The 19,557-nt window shown below is 45.7% G+C and overlaps 1 protein-coding gene across 1 annotated transcript in view; it reads right to left on the bottom strand.

The window, feature by feature from the left end:
* LOC132577093 (killer cell lectin-like receptor subfamily B member 1B allele B) overlaps positions 1-19,557 on the bottom strand; it is a 58,730-nt gene that overhangs the window by 8,998 nt on the left and 30,175 nt on the right. Inside the window, exons 4-6 of the mRNA XM_060246567.1 lie at positions 10,775-10,861; positions 8,177-8,259; positions 495-607 (exon numbers count right to left, since the gene is read on the bottom strand). Of these exons, the coding sequence (XP_060102550.1) occupies positions 495-607; positions 8,177-8,259; positions 10,775-10,861 (283 nt within the window). The remainder of the gene's footprint in view (positions 1-494; positions 608-8,176; positions 8,260-10,774; positions 10,862-19,557) is intronic.

Raw genomic sequence — 19,557 nt, 5'->3', positions numbered from 1 at the left:
GTGGCATCCCCGCAGACACTCAGGACCACGTCTCGCTTCCGGCTGTCTTCCGTAATCACATTCTCTCGTAGGTAGCAGTTGACACACTTTGCATAGGTCTCCCACCTTTTGGGTTTGGCGGGGTCGAACTCTGTGATGTGGCCCATCATTCCACTCAGGGTTGCCATGGCGGCGGCGGGCGCTTCTGCCTCTCTGGACTGCATGCCTTCGTCGTCTCCGGTCAGGTCGGCGATTTCCCGATGGCGGAACTACCTGGCTACCTCTGTGTTCATAGCCATTACATGTAAACTGGGTTCTCCTATTAGGAACTTTAATAACAAAAGTTCAATTGGTTTGGGGTTTTCTTGGGGGGAGAATACCAGATCCTGAGGAACATTTGAGTTTCACTACATGCAGATATGAAAATCACTCAGCAAAGAACTTCTAGAAAGTACAACAAAGATACATTTCTGAGGACTGCACAGTGTATTGAGAAATTTTACTCCAATACTCACGAGGAATGCGCTGACAACGAATCACCATTTAACCATCTCCAGTTAGTCCCATTCTTATAAAGTCCAATCCAGTATGAGCCTTTTCTACTCGCGACGGAGTTCATTAAAAATGACTGTTAAAAAAAACACAGACTGGAAGTCTTTAGGGGAATGGGGGAAGAAATTATTAATTCCAGACAATGTCGCTTTCCCAGGGAAATAATGACCAGTGTTTTCCTGGCACTGGTCATCTCTACCTGAGAAAATTCGGAAGGTCTAGAAGTGTATAGTTTACTTTGGCAGAACATAGAGAAGAAATATTGGTACCAGACATTGGGGGAAATAGCAGACATAGAAGGGGCATCAACTCTATGGGCACCTGATAAAATAAACCAGAATTTTTTAGAGTTCTTTAAGATTATGGCCTGGCATAGCTCCTCCCATTGAAGTTTAGCATAATCATTCTTTTTGCTTATAATAATCTGGGACAGCTGATTTTTAAGATCAAAGTACTCTGATGGTAAAGACAAAGCCCCAGAGTCACGGTAACATCTGTAGGTGTTGCGCAACAGAGTTTTAACGGCTCTACATTCTTTATCAAACCAGGGCTGCAGAGATTTTATGTTTCTTTCCTTTTTTACACTTTTTAGGTTTAACATTTAGTGAACTAAGAATGTTAGATACTAGAGAATCATAGGCTATTGTTAGCACTGAAGAATTCGTTGCGGTGGTTAAAACCCTTCTAAGATTCAAAAGGGAATGAGAATTTAAAAGTAACTGAACTGCTTGTTTAGTCTGACTATTCCAGCAGATTTTTGGTAAGGACGTAGACCCCGTTAAGTGTATAGAGGGATTAAGGGAAGAGTCTGGGGAAGACTCTGTATGAAGGGTCAAAATAAGTGGAAGGTGATTGCTAATAATGAGATCACCCATACAGAAATCTTTTATATAAAATTATAGTGAGAAAGGGACAGTAATATAATCAATTATACTGCAACCTTTCTTAGAAATGAATGTAAAATCCCCTGAATGAGAAAATCTTTCCAAACCATTTAACCAGACCCTATTGTATTGGATACAAAAGTTGGCAAAGCAAATGCCTGCCAAATTTGAATACCTATCTTTAGATTGCCTCCTATAGGAAAAAACAGGTATCATCTAGATTGAGGTTAAGGGCCTTAAAAAAGATTTTCTCATCATTGCCCACTCTTGCATTAAAATCTCCTGCTATTATTATTTCAAAGGAGGGAAATTTGGTTTCCAATTCACTCAATTACATTCAAACGTTCCCAATGATGTAAAAGGACCGATTTATCTAGGGCAGGAGGGATATATATGTTTACCAAAATCATAGAAAGATTCCCTTAAGCTCAGAATTCTAGATATTGAAATGCAAACGTTATATAGCCTGGCCAACAAGTCTTGCTCCCTGCTGAATTTCAAACTTCCTCTCTCAGTAGGGAAATTAGCATCATATTTCTCCTCTCTGCAAGCTCCACAGCAACTGCGTGCGTTCTTGTTAACAAGCTGTAATGCATTACCATCTGCTATCTTATTTGGTAGATTTAACAGGATTGAGTACTCTAATAGACATTGTCTTTGTAATCCCAAGTGTATTGAAACTATTTCCCATGTATTATTGAACTGAATGGATAAAAGGAGGTACTTCTTCACCCAAAGGGTGATAAACATTTGGAATTCACTGCCACGGGAGGTGGTGGCGGCTACAAGCATAGCCAGCTTCAAGAGGGGGTTAGATAAAAATATGGAGCAGAGGTCCATCAGTGGCTATTAGCCACAGTGTGTATATATATGTGTGTGTGTGTATGTGTATATATATAAATTTTTGGCCACTGAGTGTTGGACTGGATGGGCCATTGGCCTGATCCAACATGGCTTCTCTTATGTCCTCTTTATGATGATATTCGTTGTATATACCTGAAAGATATTTTAGGAGATATGTTGGGCTGTGCTGATTCAGGCAAAGTCCACAAACTTTTAAAAGACACTTGCTCTGAGGTAACTTTAATGATTGCTAGATTTCTTCAACAGGCCATGGAAATACGACAGAGAATGGTTCTGGAATGACCACATTTTATTTGTTTTAATTATTTAATTTGGCTAAACTCGACTCATATATATTTTACTTATTTTATGTATATTAGCTCCCTATGTACTCTATTATCTAGGATTTTATATTATTTATATCTCTATTTTACTGCTAAATCTGTTTTATGCCAATAAAGGCTTGCTGTTGCTGTTGCACTGGTCATATCAAGGCACATCCCTGTTGAAACATGTAAGAGGAGTAATGCCAGCCAAGACCTGCTCTGGCAGGATGCCAGGTTGAAGGAGGACATGTCCTCTGAAGGAAGAGAGACTCCAATAGAATCCAGCCTTTTTAAAACCTGGAATAAAGACTCCCCTCTTCCGACACACAATTTGCCAAGCAACCCTCCTCCCAAACGGGAAAACTAATAATTTAATATTTTAAAACAAATTGCATGCAGCCAGTACTGGCACTAATCAATTCTGAAGAATTAAATTTTTAAAAACCAACACGGTAACACCCCCACGCTCCACTAAACCCTTCTCTCCAAAAACACAACACAGGAAGATCCTTAGAACAACTATTGAACAAAACAATAATGACAAAATAAACTTTTTAAAGCAGCAACTATTGGGATATTTGGTTAATATAGCACAGTTTTGCTGAGTCATAGAAGAGAGATGCTGAGCGTAGTAAATAAATCTCCCAAAAAGCACGTTGCAAAAAGAGGTGAACTTACATTTATTCAAGTAGATCCTGTTCATGTTCTGGTTGCAATCGAAACAAGAGAAGGAAACCTAATCTAAAGAGTACTTCCCCTTTCACAAATGGCCAGCTTGTTCAGCATCATGTGTTTGGGAGTATGAGGGCATTGTCTCTACAGGAGAGACCTGCAGAGATATGTGTCTCCATGGAAAGCCATGTGAACAAGTGAAAGGACATAGCGAGAGAGGAGAGGTCAGAGGCAGCTTCCAGGTTAAGACAAAGAGAGGCATCCCATTCAAGGAGAGAACACCTATACACACTTAGAGTGATGTAGCACCCCTCCCCCACCCCCGATGTCCAGGCAACGTTGCTCATTCCAACACCAACCACTAGGAAATCCCCTCTCAAAAAAGCACAAGCCCTTTAAAAATTATTTTATTTGTGAATTTCCTGCATTGTGCAGGGGGTTGAACTAGATGACCTTGGAGGTCCTTTCCAATTCTATGATTCTATAATTAAAGTGCAAAGCTGAGAGAGAGAGACGCCAACAAAGCAATATACACCTTTAAACTCAAAGCAGCACAAAACCGAACCAAAGACAGCTATTTTTAAAAATGAATCAGAGAGAAAACAAAGGCTTCTCCCCTCCATACACTACCACCCACCAGGCAAAACCCTCACAAAACCCTAAACAAATGAGAAAATTTGAAATAATCAATAATATTTTAAACCAAAGTGGAAACAATTCCACTCCTAGTACAAAACAAGATGAAGGTCTTCCCAGGCAGGTAAGCAGGCAGGCAGCAGAATTAATCTAAGAAACATACAGACCAGAGCAGTCAGAGGCACACCATCAGCAGCACTCCAAATAATCTCATCCTGAAATGGAGCTGTTGTGTATGTGACTTCATGTTTTGCATGTGTGGTTAGTTCCTGCCTGAAGGACTGAGCTTGGGGACAGGATCCAAATCTCTGCTTCCCTGGACCAATCACCAGCCCCCTGCTGGTTCAAACAACCCAATGGAGTCTAAGCGTGGGAACTTGACTGTGTATATATTTGGCCCTGCTGGCCCAGCTGAGTAGTCTTAGTTCATAGTTGCAATGCTGTTATCAATAATAAAAGAGCTTTGATCATTGCAACTCGCCTCTCCATGCATTGAACCCATGATTTAACAGGAGCCAAGCTGAAACCAGGCCAGCTTTTATCCTCTTTGCCCATGGTGAGAAAACTATGGGCTATTTCATTTCATTTTATTTGATTTATATCCCGCCCTACCCCACCGAGGAGGGCTCAGGGCGGCTCACAACACAGAAATTCTAACAATAGGGTCTAAACATTAAAATACATAATAATTTACATAATTAAAACAACTAAAATCAATCGATCAATGTCAGCGTGCTATCTTCCAATCTTCCTTCAGAATATTTCAATGCTGGTCAGTTATAAGCCAACCGGAAGAGGACAGTCTTACAGGCCCTGCGGAACTGTCCAAAGTCCCGCAGGGCCCTGACCTCCGGCAACTGGTTCCACCAGCAGGGGGCTGAGATTGAGAAGGCCCTATCCCTAGTTGACTTCAGCCAGGCCTCCTTTGGCCCGGGGATTACAAGCAGATTTCGAGAGCTGGATCACAGCACTCTCTGGGGAGCATATGGGAAGAGATGGTCCCTAAGGTAGGCAGGTCCTAGGCCATATAGGGCTTTAAAGGTAATAACCAGCACCTTGTACCGAACTTGGTATATTATTGGCACCAAGTGCAGTCCCCAGAGCCCCAGCTGAATGTGCTCCCGTCTAGGGAGCCCTAATAACAGCCGAGCGGCGGCGTTCTGCACTAGCTGCAACTTCCGGGTTCGGCACAGGGGCAGCCCCATGTAGAGGGCATTACAGTAATCCAACCTTGAGGTGACCGTTGCAATGATCACTGTTGCCAGATCATCCTGCTCCAGGAAAGGAGCCAACTGCCTTGCCCGCCTAAGATGAAAGAATGCGGACTTCGCAGTGGCTGCTATTTGGGCCTCCATAGTTAAGGCAGGCTCCAATAGTACCCCCAAGCTCTTTACCCTGTGCGCTACTGTCAGTGGCACACTGTCAAAAGCCGGGAGGGGAATTTCCCTCCCCAGACCACGGCGACCCAAGCAAAGGACCTCTGTCTTCGCTGGATTTAGCTTCAACCTACTCAGTCTGAGCCATCTAGCCACTGTTTGTAATGCTAGGTCCAGGTTTTCTGGGACACAGTCAGGCCGGCTGTCCATGAGTAGATAGAGCTGGGTGTCATCAGCATACTGGTGACAACCCAGCCCATACCTCTGGGCAATCTGGGCAAGGGGGCGCATGTAGATGTTGAACATCGGGGAAAGAACTCCCCCTTGAGGCACTCCGCAATCAAGCGTGTGCCTCCAGGACAGTTCACCCCCAATCGCCACCCTTTGTCCCCGACAATCAAGGAAAGAGGAGAGCAATTGTAGGGCCAACCCCTGAATCCCCGCATCGGGGAACCATCACAAGCACTCCCCCTAATGTGTGGTCACATAAGAATATAAGAAGAGCCCTGCTTGATCAGACCAATGGTCCAGTTAATCCAGCATCCCAACTCGCACAGTGGCCAACCAGTTCTTCTGGAGGGCCAACAATAGGCCATGAGATCTTCCCCCGAAGTTGCTTTCTGGCTATGGGATTCAGAGGTTTAGTGCCTCTGAATATGGAGGACCTCCTCAGTCACCATGGCTTTTAGCCACTGACAGACTTATCCTCCATTAATCTATCTTTTGCCTGGGAGAGCTGCCTTCCCCCATGCTGGTTGCCCAGGAAATCAGTAAAATGGGAGAGGGGGGGAGTAGACTTGGGATCTTTAGAAGGTTAGCCCTGGATATTCCTGAATATTGGCTGAAATATTTGGGATTATGACACAGTTCAATTCAGTTTATCATTACAGTCATTGACCAGAACATTTTGGTCATTTAGAGGATTATGACAGGATTGCCAATAATCCTGAATATTGATCCTGATACTCAATACCCAAATATATATATTTGGACCAGATATATCTAAATGCATGTACCTACTTTCATATGAGAACACAGCTGGCAGAGAAAGAAATGTCAGGTTCTGCTGCCCGTCACTCTCACTGATAGGGAAATGGGCCTCCAAGACGAAGGTTTTCAGGCATGTAGTAGCACTGAAGCCTCAGAATTCAGGAGGAGGGTGGTTTGAACACCAAGAACTCCTCTCTCCATTCATGAGTTCTTGATCAGGTCAGACTGGGCTCTCTCTATCCCTCTAGCTTTCTTTTGGTCCAATAAGAATTTTGTGCTCTTCCTCCCTGGCTAAGAAACAGCTCCCTTTTTAGCCTTACTTCTTCCCAGCCCCCTCCCCCAGGCCAGCCCAATCCCCCCACCCCCCAGCTTGTCTCATCAGCCCTGGAATTTGCTTCAGGTGTGTTTGATTTCCTGGGCTTGAGGCTCAGCAGACCAACTGCTTCACAGAATGTGGCACCCTGGCACTCTGCCTCCCTTTATTGCAGGGTCCCCTCCTCTCTGGGTGACCACTTGATCCGTGTCATCTTGGGAGTAACTTCAATGCTGTCATCTGACTTGCTTTGGGTCCCACCATTCCCTGCCCATTTCTTTGTGGGATCCAAGATGGCCCACGTCCCCTCCTGTAGGTTTCCCCCTTTCCTGTGAGGATCCCACTCCAGCTTCTGACTCAGGTTGGTGCAAGTTCCCCTGGGGTGACTGTCTTGGGGCTGATAAATTCAGGTCTGCATTGTCTGGACCCAGGCAAGAAAGAGAGAGCTTGAGTTTTCAGAGCTGGCAAGCAATTAACCTTGGGGAGCCGGGTCACTGGATTGCACAAACCAGTACTGCTCTAGGACTAGTATTCCCCACCTGAGTGCCTGTTGCTTCCCATCTGTTCTACCTCTATAGTTCTGAAAAAAGATGGGTAGTACAGAGACACCACAAGTCCTAACCAGAACCCAGATGCTGTAAAGTTGTCTCTAAGACTTCAGCATTACTTCTGCTTAGGCAAAAGAGTGGCAAAAATGAATAGGAATGTCCAGATCGCGATCAGTCTGTGAACATGACAAGAGTCCTGCTGGATAAGACCTGTGGTTTATCTAGTCCATCATTTCCTTATAAGATACAGGCACGAGAACTGTGCATTATATTCTAAATAAGGTCATACCACAGCTCTGTATGGGGGCTATAATATAGTGGGTTCAATGCAATGAAGGAAGAGGCGAGGTGGTAGTATTCATAGCTCCTTTATTCGATACAGCATAGTATAGGGCTGTACTAAAGACTGGCTAATGGGGCCCATGGGGCTAACTATATACAACTCAGGGTTCTCGCACAATACGTTATTGGATCATTCAAACCAGCAGGGGGGCTGTGATTGGAGCAGGGCAGCAGGGATTTGGATCCTGCTGCCCATTGTTCCCAAGTCCCCAAGCTCAGTTCTTATGGCTCCAATGAGCCCGGCAGGAACACCCATATAAGTCTTCACTTTGGTCCTCATACACATCAAGGGCATAATAATAAAGGCTTTTTTATGTTAAACCCTTTCTTAATAATCACAAACATCAGCCTTGCTTTTCTCATCACTACCACAATGAGTCAACATTTCAATCACTAAAATCCCAAGATCTCTTTTCCTCTCATTTTTATCCAGTTCAGACATCACTGTTTCTTTTCCATTATGCATCACCTCATGTTTACCTACACTGCACTTCAGTTACCACATTGCTTCCCACTCACCCAACTCAGAAAGATCCCCCTATTCACAATCTGCCTTAGTTTTCACTATCACAACTATTCTGATATTATCTGCAGATCTTGGCCACTGCACTACCTATCCCCAATTCCATATCATTTATGTACAAACTAAATACCACTGGATCCATTACTGGCCCCCACTATTATTGCCTTTTATTTATCTAGTTGTTCTCCTCACCGCCTCTTTGTTGTTGGTAATATATGCCAGACGACTACGTTGTTTTTCACAGTCTTCAGCAGCCTCCTTGAACACCAGTTGTTCTTCAGTGGCAAAGAAATAAAGGTTCTTATTATGAACTATCCATCCCATATGCAAAGAAAGTCTGACTTCATCTTTTAACCAAGCCAGGAATGTGTGTAGAACAGGGAGAGGGAGAGTGAGAAAGAACAAAAAACGAGACTCAGCAGAAGCCAGCTTGTATATCTGCATAGATTTTTTTTAAAAACATTCTATTTACAAAGAAAAATGAATTGCATAGCTTAACATCAAGATATAAATTAATGAATTCTTAGGGGTTGATTTCTATGCACGTGTTGTGCAAGGAAGGTAGAGCTTTCCAGTGTTCCTCTTCCCCCTCACCCAACAACAAGTGTTTGCAGCCCCAGGAACTTACAGGTTAGGGAGGGACAGTGGCTCAGTGGTAGAGCATCTGCTTGGGAAGCAGAAGGTCCCAGGTTCAGTCCCTGGCATCTCCAAAAAGGGTCCAGGCAAATAGGTGTGAAAAACCTCAGCTTGAGACCCTGGAGAGCCGCTGCCAGTCTGAGAAGACAATACTGACTTTGATGGACCAAGGGTCTGATTCAGTATAAGGCAGCTTCATATGTTCAGGTCAAGAAGCTGCAGGTTCTAGTTGTGAGGCTGGCATCGAACACAGATTCAAATCAAATCAGGTTATGGTAGGAGGCATAAATTTAGGTGAGGTGTCCATGTAAATGATCAGTAAGTGGGTAACAAATGCTATATTATATACAAAATATAATGGAAAAGGAATTAGCCTGCAGGATAAAAAGGCGGAGGCTTTAGTTAAACATATCCAGATATATGCTTAGAAGTGCAGGAGAAATTTTTTTCCACTTTGTCCATGAGAGCAAAATTTATTATCACAGGGCTATACTCTTTAAATTAAATTAACTGTTTTGTGGGATGGGCCTATGACTCAGATCTAGAACGTTTGCTTTGTATATGGAAGTCCCTAGGTCGATGCTTAGCACCAGGGCTGGCGCTAGGGGTTCTGCCACTCAAGGGAGACCCCTGTGCTGCGCCCCCCCCCCCACTTCTTTGGAATACGTCATCAAGCAGGCCAGGAGGGATGAGCGTGGTATACAAGCCACCCCCCCCCCCCCAGGCTTATTGCATTGCAGGAAGCCTGATGGGGGGGGCAGGGGGATCTATGATGCTTGCGTACAGTGCTCCTTGCAAGGAGCGCGGTACACAAGAACTGGTCCCAGCCCTGCTCAGGCTTCTTGCATTGCAGGAAGCCTGATTAGGGGTGGGGAGAGCCAATGCTTGTGTACCGAGCACCTTGCAAGGAGCACGGTACGCAAGCCCTGGGCCCAGCTCAACAGGGGAGAGAGAGGGCACCCAGTAGCGACCCCAGGCAGGGTGGCACCCTAGCAGCTGCCTACTCCCATGTGCCAGCTCTGCCTAGCACCTCCACTCAAAAAAGTATCTGACAGTAGATAATATCACCCCATCTGGCTTGATGTGGAGGAGTGGCAAATCAAATCCAGTTCTCAGGATTAGAGTCTGACACTCTTAATCACTACACCAAACTGACTACACAAAATTAGCTCCAGAAAGGGCTACTGAGAGAGCAGTGGAGGGCAGGATTTTATGGAAACACAGCATTGACTGAGAACTGATTTATATGATTTGTAAGTGATTTAATGACTGGTTTGATTTTCAGTTTAAACAGTTGCCTGCTCATCAGAGCATATCTGCAGCAAGGATGCAAAGGTAGTAGAACTCAATCGAGCTATGTGACAATATACATGTGCAAAATGTTATTTGAGCCACATTTGTGTGCTTAGTGAGGAATACAGTGAAACAACCTGCCAAACACTGATTAACAGATCCATGAAGTATCAAACTGGTCATTAAAAAAGCAGGTCACTGTTTGCAACCAGTGAACAGGATGCAAGCTGGATTGGCAGGTTGCTCAAGCATCCCTAGTATAAGGTATCTTCGTGTACAGTTAGATGAGGAGCGGATTGTTCATAGTAGCGATGAGGCTTACAATGGCTGGATTTTTATTACCTTTTATGGCTATTTTATTTTTATAGAATTTTATTGCTTTTATGGAATTTTATTACCTTTTATGGCTATCCAGACCAAATGCTCTGTTAATCAACAAACTGCTTGTATTTCAGCTCACAATACCTGATCTCCTCATCTGATGAAGTGTGCTTAGAGAGCACACGGAAGCTTACGTTCTGAATAAAAAATTGGTTGGTCTTAAAGGTGAAACTTGACTCCTGCTTTGTTCTAGAGACATTGACTGACAAGGTGATACTTGGGAGCAATTGACTTCCCCTTGCTGCCTGTCTTCTGCTCACAGAGAAAAACCTTTTAAAACAAAGTGTGCAGTTTGTGCAAAGTCCAAGGCACTGCAATAAAATGCATTTTTAAGACATTAAGTCCCCTTTTAAGACTTAATATATATATACTCTTTATATTAAAGAGTTAAATAGAAAAGAGATTTTCAGCAGGATATTTCAGAAGGGAGACTTGCTAGCAGAGTGCAGTCTTCTGCATTATGATCTCTAATCCACTTACTTAGTTCATATTCCAGATTGTCAAGCCTTTTCGTCACTTTTTGCAGAGTCTTCACTAGCATGCGAGTGCCAGCGAATACTTCTTCATCTGAGGAACACAACAATCCAAGTCAGGGGATCTCAAAACTCCATGAGTTCTTTACATTCTGTTACTCAAGATAGATAGGAAGTACTTCTTCAGCCAAAGGGTGATTAACACCTGGAATTCACTGCCAGAGGAGGTGGTGGCAGCTACAAGCATAGACAGCTTCAAGAGGGGACTGGATAAACATATGGAACAGAGGTCCATTGGAGGCTGTTAGCCACAGGGTATTGATGGAACTTTCCATCTGCGGCAGTGATGCTCTGCATTCTTGGTGCTCGGGGAGCAACAGTGGGAGGGCTTCTAGTGTCCTGGTCCCACTGATGGAACACCTGATGGCCAGCACCTGGTTTTTTTGGCCACTGTTTGACACAGAATGTTGGACTGGATGGGCCACTGGCCTGATCCAACAAGGCTTCTATTATATTCTTATGGCCCTGCTGGTGGGCCTTTTGATGGCACCTGGGTTTTGGCCACTGTGTGACACAAAGTGTTGGACTGGATGGGCTACTGGCCTGACAGAAATCTGACATCAGGAATTACAAAACTGAGAAACCTGTGAGAGAACACTTTAACCTTCCAGAGCACTCAATGGGTGACCTCAAAGTAGTTGTTTTATTGCAAAGGAACTTCAAGAACAGAACGGAAAGCGAAATTGCTGAATTACAAATTTTTATGAAACTTGGAACTAACACCTCCCCAGGACTGAACAGGGATATTGGGGTTTTTTTAACTCATTACTGTTAGAGGTTTCTGCTTGAAAATTCAGTTCTATATTCCAAACAGTTTGATAGATCATTGGATTGAACAAAACAAAATCATGACTTAATTTCCACAGGGGGATGGGGGAACTGGGACAGAAAATAAGAAAGCACTAAGACTACATCTTACTATAGAAGACACATGGCTAAGAAGTGGGAACTTCCTCTTTCTTCTTGACTTCTGCCTACCTAGACAAAGAAGTCACCTGACTAACTGACCAATTAACACAAACAAACAGTCTTTTCCTGGGCTTTCTCTTGACTGGCAGGGAGCCAAGATCCTCTTCCTAGGTCAGGAGACAATAGAGAAACAGGTAAACAGTATTAATCCTATAACGGCTGGAACTTAGACACGCAGAACAGATACATAATTCCAACAATTACATATCCTACACCCACTCTCACTGAGTATAGGTATATATCCACAGCATTCCAATGTATTTCTCTTTTAGAATAGTGTATCAGAATAATATTTTTGTATTGACATACTCAAATGAGGGATATTGACTTTATCTCATTACCTATACTTAACCCATTTTCACTATATTTTTATGTATTCTTTCTTTCTAATGGCAAACTTGAATGATGTTTATAATGTATAACATGATGTTTATAATATATGTTACATGTTTTTAAACTAAATCTTGGGGGAAAGCTGACAGGAGATGAAATTTCTCTGTTTCGGGAGGTCTCGTCTCAAAGAGATGAAGGGTTGGCTGCTATTTTTCTACTGGGTAACGGACCAGAGTTGTCCACTCTGAAGGTGACAAACAGTATGGACTGTCTGCCAGAGTCTCGAGGCGGCAGGAGGAAGGTGGTGAGCCGAGCTTGCCTGGGAAATTATAGATGTTTGTATGCAAATGCTAGAAGTGTTCGAAGTAAAATTGGTGAATTGGAATGTTTAGTGTTGGGAGAAAACATAAACATTGTGGGAATTTCAGAAACTTGGTGGAATGAGGAGAATCAGTGGGACACGGTGATTCCTGGATATAAGCTATATCAGAAGGATAGGGAGGGAAGGGTTGGAGGTGGGGTGGCTCTGTATGTCAGAGAGGATGTACGGTCCAGTAAGACTGAGGTCAGATAATTAGATTCACTTTTAGAAATGCTTTGGGTTGAAATAGAGGGCCCAAAAGGAAATGTAACTATGGGAGTTTGTTATCGCCCACCAAATCAAAAGAGAGACGACGATTATAATATGATGGAAGGCTTAAAGATAGCGGCTAAACGTAAAAACTGTGTCGTAATAGGTGATTTTAACTACCCACAGATTGATTGGGTCAATATGTTTTCTGGTCGAGAGAAAGAGATTGAGTTTCTTGATGCTCTCAATGACTGTGTTATGGAGCAGATGGTCTCAGAACCTACCAGGGGTGGGGCGATCCTGGATTTGGTCCTAAGTAATGCCCAAGACTTGGTGAGAGATGTAAAAGTGATTGCGCCGCTTGGGAGCAGTGACCATAATGTTATTGATTTCACCGTTTGTATAAATAGGGAGTTGTCCAAAAAGACCGCCACAACCACGTTTAACTTTAAAAGGGGTAAATACACTGAGATGAGGAGGCATGTGAGGAGGAAACTGAAAGGAAAGGTACATACGGTCAAAACCCTTGGGGAACCTTGGACACTATTTAAAACTATAATCCTAGAAGCTCAGATAAAATACATACCACAAGTTAGGAAAGGCACAAACAGGCATAAGAAAAGGCCTGCATGGTTAACAAACAAAGTAATGGAAGCTGTAAAAGGTAAGAAGGACTCCTTTAAGCGGTGGAAAACCAGTCCAAGTGAGATTAGTAAAAGGGAACACAGGCTGTGGCAAATCAAATGCAAGACTGTGATCAGGCAGGCAAAAAGGGACTATGAGGAGCATATTGCAAAAAACATAAAGACCAACAATAAAAATTTCTTCAAATATAGTAGAAGTAGGAAACCAGCCAGGGAGGCAGTGGGGCCCTTGGATGACCATGGGGTAAAAGGATTACTGATGGAGGACAGGGAAATGGCTGAGAAGCTAAATGAATTTTTTGCCTCCGTCTTCACTGTGAAAGACGAGAACTTTTTGCCCGCCCCAGAACCACTAATTTTGGAAGGGGTGTTGAAAGACCTGAGTCAGATTGAGGTGACAAAAGAGGAGGTCCTACAACTGATAGACACATTAAAAACTAATAAGTCACCGGGTCCGGATGGCATACATCCGAGAGTTCTGAAAGAACTCAAAGTTGAACTTGTGGATCTTCTAACAAAAATCTGTAATCTTTCATTGAAATCTGCCTCCGTTCCTGAGGACTGGAAGGTAGCAAATGTCACCCCCATCTTTAAAAAGGGTTCCAGAGGAGATCCGGGAAATTACAGGCCAGTCAGTCTGACTTCAATACCGGGAAAGTTGGTAGAAACCATTATCAAGGTCAGAATGAGTAGGCACATTGATGAACACGGGTTATTGAGGAAGACTCAGCATGGGTTCTGCAAGGGAAGATCTTGCCTCACTAACCTGTTACATTTCTTTGACGGGGTGAACAAACATGTGGACAAAGGAGACCCGATAGATGTTATTTACCTTGACTTCCAGAAAGCTTTTGATAAAGTTCCTCATCAAAGGCTCCTTAGAAAGCTTGAGAGTCATGGAGTAAAAGGACAGGTCCTCTTGTGGATCAAAAACTGGCTGAGTAATAGGAAGCAGAGAGTGAGTATAAATGGGCAGTCTTCGCAGTGGAGGACGGTAAGCAGTGGGGTGCCGCAGGGCTCGGTACTGGGTCCCATGCTCTTTAACTTGTTCATAAATGATTTAGAGTTGGGAGTGAGCAGTGAAGTGGCCAAGTTTGCGGATGACACTAAATTGTTCAGGGTGGTGAGAACCAGAGAGGATTGTGAGGAACTCCAAAAGGATCTGTTGAGGCTGGGTGAGTGGGCGTCAACGTGGCAGATAAGCAACAAGCAGCAACTACATCAAAGCAGCATAGCTAGCACAAGCACAGTATTGTATAGCTGGATACATATGACGAGAGGAACAAGATGGAGTGACTCTTGACATTCTGCCCCCCCAAGGGCCCCTTCCCCTAGGTTTGCTAGGATGTTTACTGTAAAATTCTTTAATTAAAGCTTTGCAGTTGGTATTTTTGGAGCTGACCCATTCAGCTTGACTTAATGGAAAATAAGTCCATTCGATAAGATAAAACAGTTCACCACGTTTTATCTTGGCATTGAGAATTTCCTGCACTGCATGATGAATCTGCCCACGAACCAGAGTCAGGGGTGGTGGTTCCATCTGAGGGTGCCAATGCGAGGGTCCAGGATCCTTCTTCAAGTAACCGGCATGGAAACAAGGGTGCACATGTTTAAGATTTTTAGGCAGATCCAGTTCAACAGTTACTTTATTTATAATCCTTTTGATTGGGAAAGATCCCAAGTACTTCATTCCCAATTTCTTACAGTTCTGTGATTTAGATAAGTGTTTGGTTGAAATATACACTTTGTCTCCCACTGCTAAATCCCACAGTTCAGAGTGTTTTTTTAATCATACTGGGTCTTATAGGCTTCTTGTGCCCTCTGAAGCTGTTTGCTTATAACTGCCCAGTCCCCTGCAATACCCTGCCACCATTTCTTAAAGTCCGTGGGGGCTGATGCAGGGGGGGAAAAGTTAGGGAACAGTTTGCTCTCATATCCATAGACCGCTTGGAAGGGGCTTATTTTGGTGGTGCTATGCACACTGTTGTATGCATATTCTGCAAAGGACAGCAGGGCCACCCAATTGCTCTGTTGGAAGGACGTATAGCAGCATAAGAACTGCTTGAGCACCACGTTGGTGCGTTCTGTCTGTCCGACTGTATGTGGGTGGTAGGCGGAACTAACCCCTTGCTCGATCTCTGGAAGTTCACACAGTTGCGACCAAAATTTGGCAACAAATTGTGGGCTGCGGTTGGAGATCACCTTGGCGGGAAAAGCATGTAGCCAAAAGATGTGCTGGATAAACAATTGGGCCAGTTGTTTGGCCATGGGGAGTTGTTTACAAGGCACGAAATGGGCCTGTTTGGAAAAAGTGTCCACCACAACCCAAATCACAGTTTTCCCCACTGAAGGGGGTCAATCCATTATAAAATCCATGGATATACATTCCCAAGGGTGTGAAGCAAGGGGAAGCGGTTGTAAGTGTCCCGGCGGCAAACCCCCTCTTTTTTGCCATTATGCAGGTAGGGCACCCTGCTGTATATTCCTCTACGTCCTTCCGCAACCCCGGCCACCAAAACTGCCTTTGAATCAAATGCATTGTCCTTACAAATCCAAAATGCCCCCCAACTTGGAGTCGTGCGCTCTTTGGATCACTTGTTTCCGCAAGGGGGGGTACATACAGTTTCTCCCCTCACCGTCACAGCCCATCTCCCACCTTCACCAATTGTAACTCTTCCCCTGGGGGATTGTCCTGGACAGCTTGTTTCAGTTCTCCCAGGAACCCATCAGGAGGCTCCCCCCCTTTCCGGCTTTGCGCACATGTAGTTACCAATGCGCTGAGCTGGGAGGGCGTGAACATTGAGTCAATAATTCCCTCTCTCTTGCTGTCATCTTGAGGGACAGCGCATCTGCCAAAAAGTTCAGTTTCCCGGGGATATGCCCTAGCTTGAAGTTGAACTGCCAGAACAGCCCTGCCCACCGCACTTGCTTATTGTTGAGGTTGCGGGTAGCAATGAAGGCAGCTAAATTCTTGGGATCTGTCCATAGTTCAAACGGCTTTCACACCCCCTCTAGGTAGTGCCTCCATTTTTCTAGAGTTTGATAGCGGAGGCTTCTTTGTCCCATACTGACCAATTGCATTCAGTTGAGCTGAATTTTGGGGACAAGTATGTGCAGGGGTGCAACTGACCATCTGGCCTCTCTTGGAGCAATAAAGCAGCGCAGATGACTTCGCTTGCGTCACATTGCACCACAAACCTTTTGTTTTCATCGGGGTATATTAGGCAGGGATCAGAGATCAGACTTTCAGTCCATCAAATGCTTTTTGACACTTCTTCATCCACAGGAGGCTGGAGCTACCCTTTGTGGCTTGCGACCTTTTCCCCTTGGTTTTCAACAGTTCGATGAGGGGTAAGGTGACCTCGGCAAAGTTATGAACCTCCTATAAAAATTTGCAAACCCGAGGAAACTCTGGAGCTATTTGTGGGTTTAAGGGGGTTCCCAGTCCACCACTGCTTGTACCTTGGCTGGGTCCATTCCCAGTTCCCCCTGGAGATGCAGTAACCCAAAAAGTCAAGCTCCGTTTTGTGGAACTCGCACTTTGACAGTTTGGCAAACAATTTATGCTTATACGAAGTCTGTAGCACCTCCCTCACCAACTGGATATGTGAGGGCAGCTCTTGCGAATATATCAACACGTCATGCAGGTAGCAGACCACGCCCATGATATAGGTACTTGTGTAATACCTCATTGATTAGGTTCATGAATACTCCCGGGCCCCCTTTGAGGCCGAATGGCATGACCAGATACTCATATTGACTCAGTGGTGTGTTAAAGGCAATTTTCCACTCATCCCCCTCCTTGAAATAAGCGTCTCGGAGGTCCAGCTTGGTGAAAATTTTCCCTTGGGACACCTCCCCTAGGAGATCCCGTATGAGGGGGATGGGGTATGCATTACTCATGGAGATCGTGTTCAAGCTGTGAAAGTCAGTACAAAGTCGTAAACTGTCATATTTTTTCTTCCTGAACAACACCAGGGCAGCATGGCGGGGTTTGGCAGGTCGTATGAACCCCCTACGCAGGTTGAGTTCCAGGAATCTTTGCAGCTCCTCCCTTTCCCCCCAACTCATAGAGTATAGTCTGGCTTTGGGCAGTGGCTCCCCCTCCACCAATTCAATGGCACAGTCAGTGGGTCTGTGAGGGGGGAGTTCATCCACATCCAGGGCGTCAAACACACCTTGCAAATCTTGATACTGAAGGGGTAGACTGGGTACTTCCACCTTGGTGACGCAAAGTTTTTTGAGTTGGGGAGGGGTGTGTGGCCCCCATTCTTTGTTCCACTGGTGACTCTCGCACACCGGATCTAAGAAGTAAATGGTGCTCCCGCTCCACTGGACGTGGGTTGTGATCGGCCAGCCAATCCAGGCTGAGGACGGCTTGGAATTTGGCGGCTGGGGCAATGATGAAAGTGCGGGGTTCCCAATGTTCCCCCACCCCCAAGGCACACACTTCGGTCCCCGACCTACATGGCTCCCTCTTCATCAGGCTCCCATCCATCTGTTCAAACACATAGGTTTCTTGAAGGGATACAGTTTTTAGTCCTAGCGCTTCAACCAGACTCGGAGACAATAAGTCTTTGGAACATCCCGAGTCTAGTAGGGCCCTGACGCAGGAAAAGCATTTCGTAATGGGATTTACTAGAGCTATTGGCACATAATACAAAGTCCCGGATAATCTCACCCGTAGTGGTGAGGTCGTGGCTCTGACCTGCTGTTGCGCACTCCTCACAGCAGGTCTGGGTTGTTTCCCGACAGCTGGGCTTCTCTGTCCTTCTCCTCGAACTCCTCAGGGATTGGTTCCTGGAACTGTAACACTGCTGACTTGGCCTTGGTCGTTGGGGCTTCGGGGCCGTCGGTCTTCTTCTTTGCCTCCAGTTTTAGAAGGGTGGAGGTTCACGGCTCCTTCGGCTTGCTGGGACACTTACTGGCAATGTGATTTCCCCCCCCACACACACACACACTTGAAGCACAACTTCGCTTTTGCTCTCCAATCACGCTCCTCCTGCAAGATCTGCTCCGGGGCCCGTTTAGCCAAGCTGTGTCGAGGCTTGCAAGCTAACTGGTTCCACCCAACCAGATCTTGCGGTTCCCCCAACTTCAGAGCCTCCTCATAGATGTGGGAATTTAGGCCCCTCTTGAATTGCTCAATCCTGGCCCCGTTGTCCCATCGCTGGACCTTGGAGTTCAGCTCCCCGAATGCGCTGAGGCTGTCTCGGACTGACCCGGCGCCTTGTTTCAGGCCTTGCAGGGTGGCTACCGAGTTAGTTTCTTGTAGGGGATCCTCGAAGTGGCAGCATAAAGCCCTCAAAAGGTCGGTGGCTGAGTTTAGGGGGACTGTTTCTCAACAGGGCAATGTACGATCAAGCCCCTGGACCCCAGAGATAGCTGCCGATGTACACCACCTACGACTGTTCTGTCGGGAAGTTGCAGGCCCAGACGCTGAGGTCATGATGAAATAGGCCAGTTCCGATGGCCAGTTCGAATCTTGCCTCACTTACTCAGGGCCCCCCCAGTACCAGCACTGGTTCCTCTGACCTAGTTGGGGTTGAGGTACCAGGTCACCCCCCACGATGGGTCCCCGTCGAATCTTGCCTCACTTACTCAGCCCCCCCCCTAGTACCGGCACTGGTTCCTCTGACCCAGGTTGGGGTTGAGGTACCCGGTCACCCCCCACGGGTGGGTCCCCCCCGGACAGGGCTTCCCCTTTGGCAGGAATCAGTGGTCTTTCACCCCCCCCGGGCTGGTTGTTGGGGGCGCAGCTGCGACCCGCTCCCCCATCGCTTGCACTTGCCGGGCAAGGTCCTGCATCTCTTGGATCGTGAAGGCATGCATGGTTTGCATCTCCTCACAAAGCTGACTGCTTTGGATGGCTCAGGCTTCTTGCATCCACTCCGCAGTTGCATCCCTGGGCCCACCAGCCCGGGGATCCTATCCCCAACTCTCGTCGCCCTGGCACCCCCATGGGTGATAGGAGCACTGCAGCCCCGAGAGTCGGTGGTATTGTGGGGGCTCCTCTCTCAGATCTCCGATAATACTCTCCCAGAAATCCATGGAGCCCCAGTCCTTTCGTCGCACTGCCACAGTGACCGGGGTGATCCGCGGCCTTTCGGGCTTCGGTTCTTTCTCCTCGTCCGTCTTGGTTATCCCTGTAGCCTGGTCCTGTTCACCAGGCATCGTGAGTCTGGGATTAGGCTAGGCCAGGGTAGTAGTGGA

Source organism: Heteronotia binoei, chromosome 9 (assembly GCF_032191835.1).
Source record: "Heteronotia binoei isolate CCM8104 ecotype False Entrance Well chromosome 9, APGP_CSIRO_Hbin_v1, whole genome shotgun sequence".
Classification (NCBI taxonomy): domain Eukaryota; kingdom Metazoa; phylum Chordata; class Lepidosauria; order Squamata; family Gekkonidae; genus Heteronotia; species Heteronotia binoei.
This window is presented reverse-complemented; position numbering and strand designations above follow the sequence as displayed.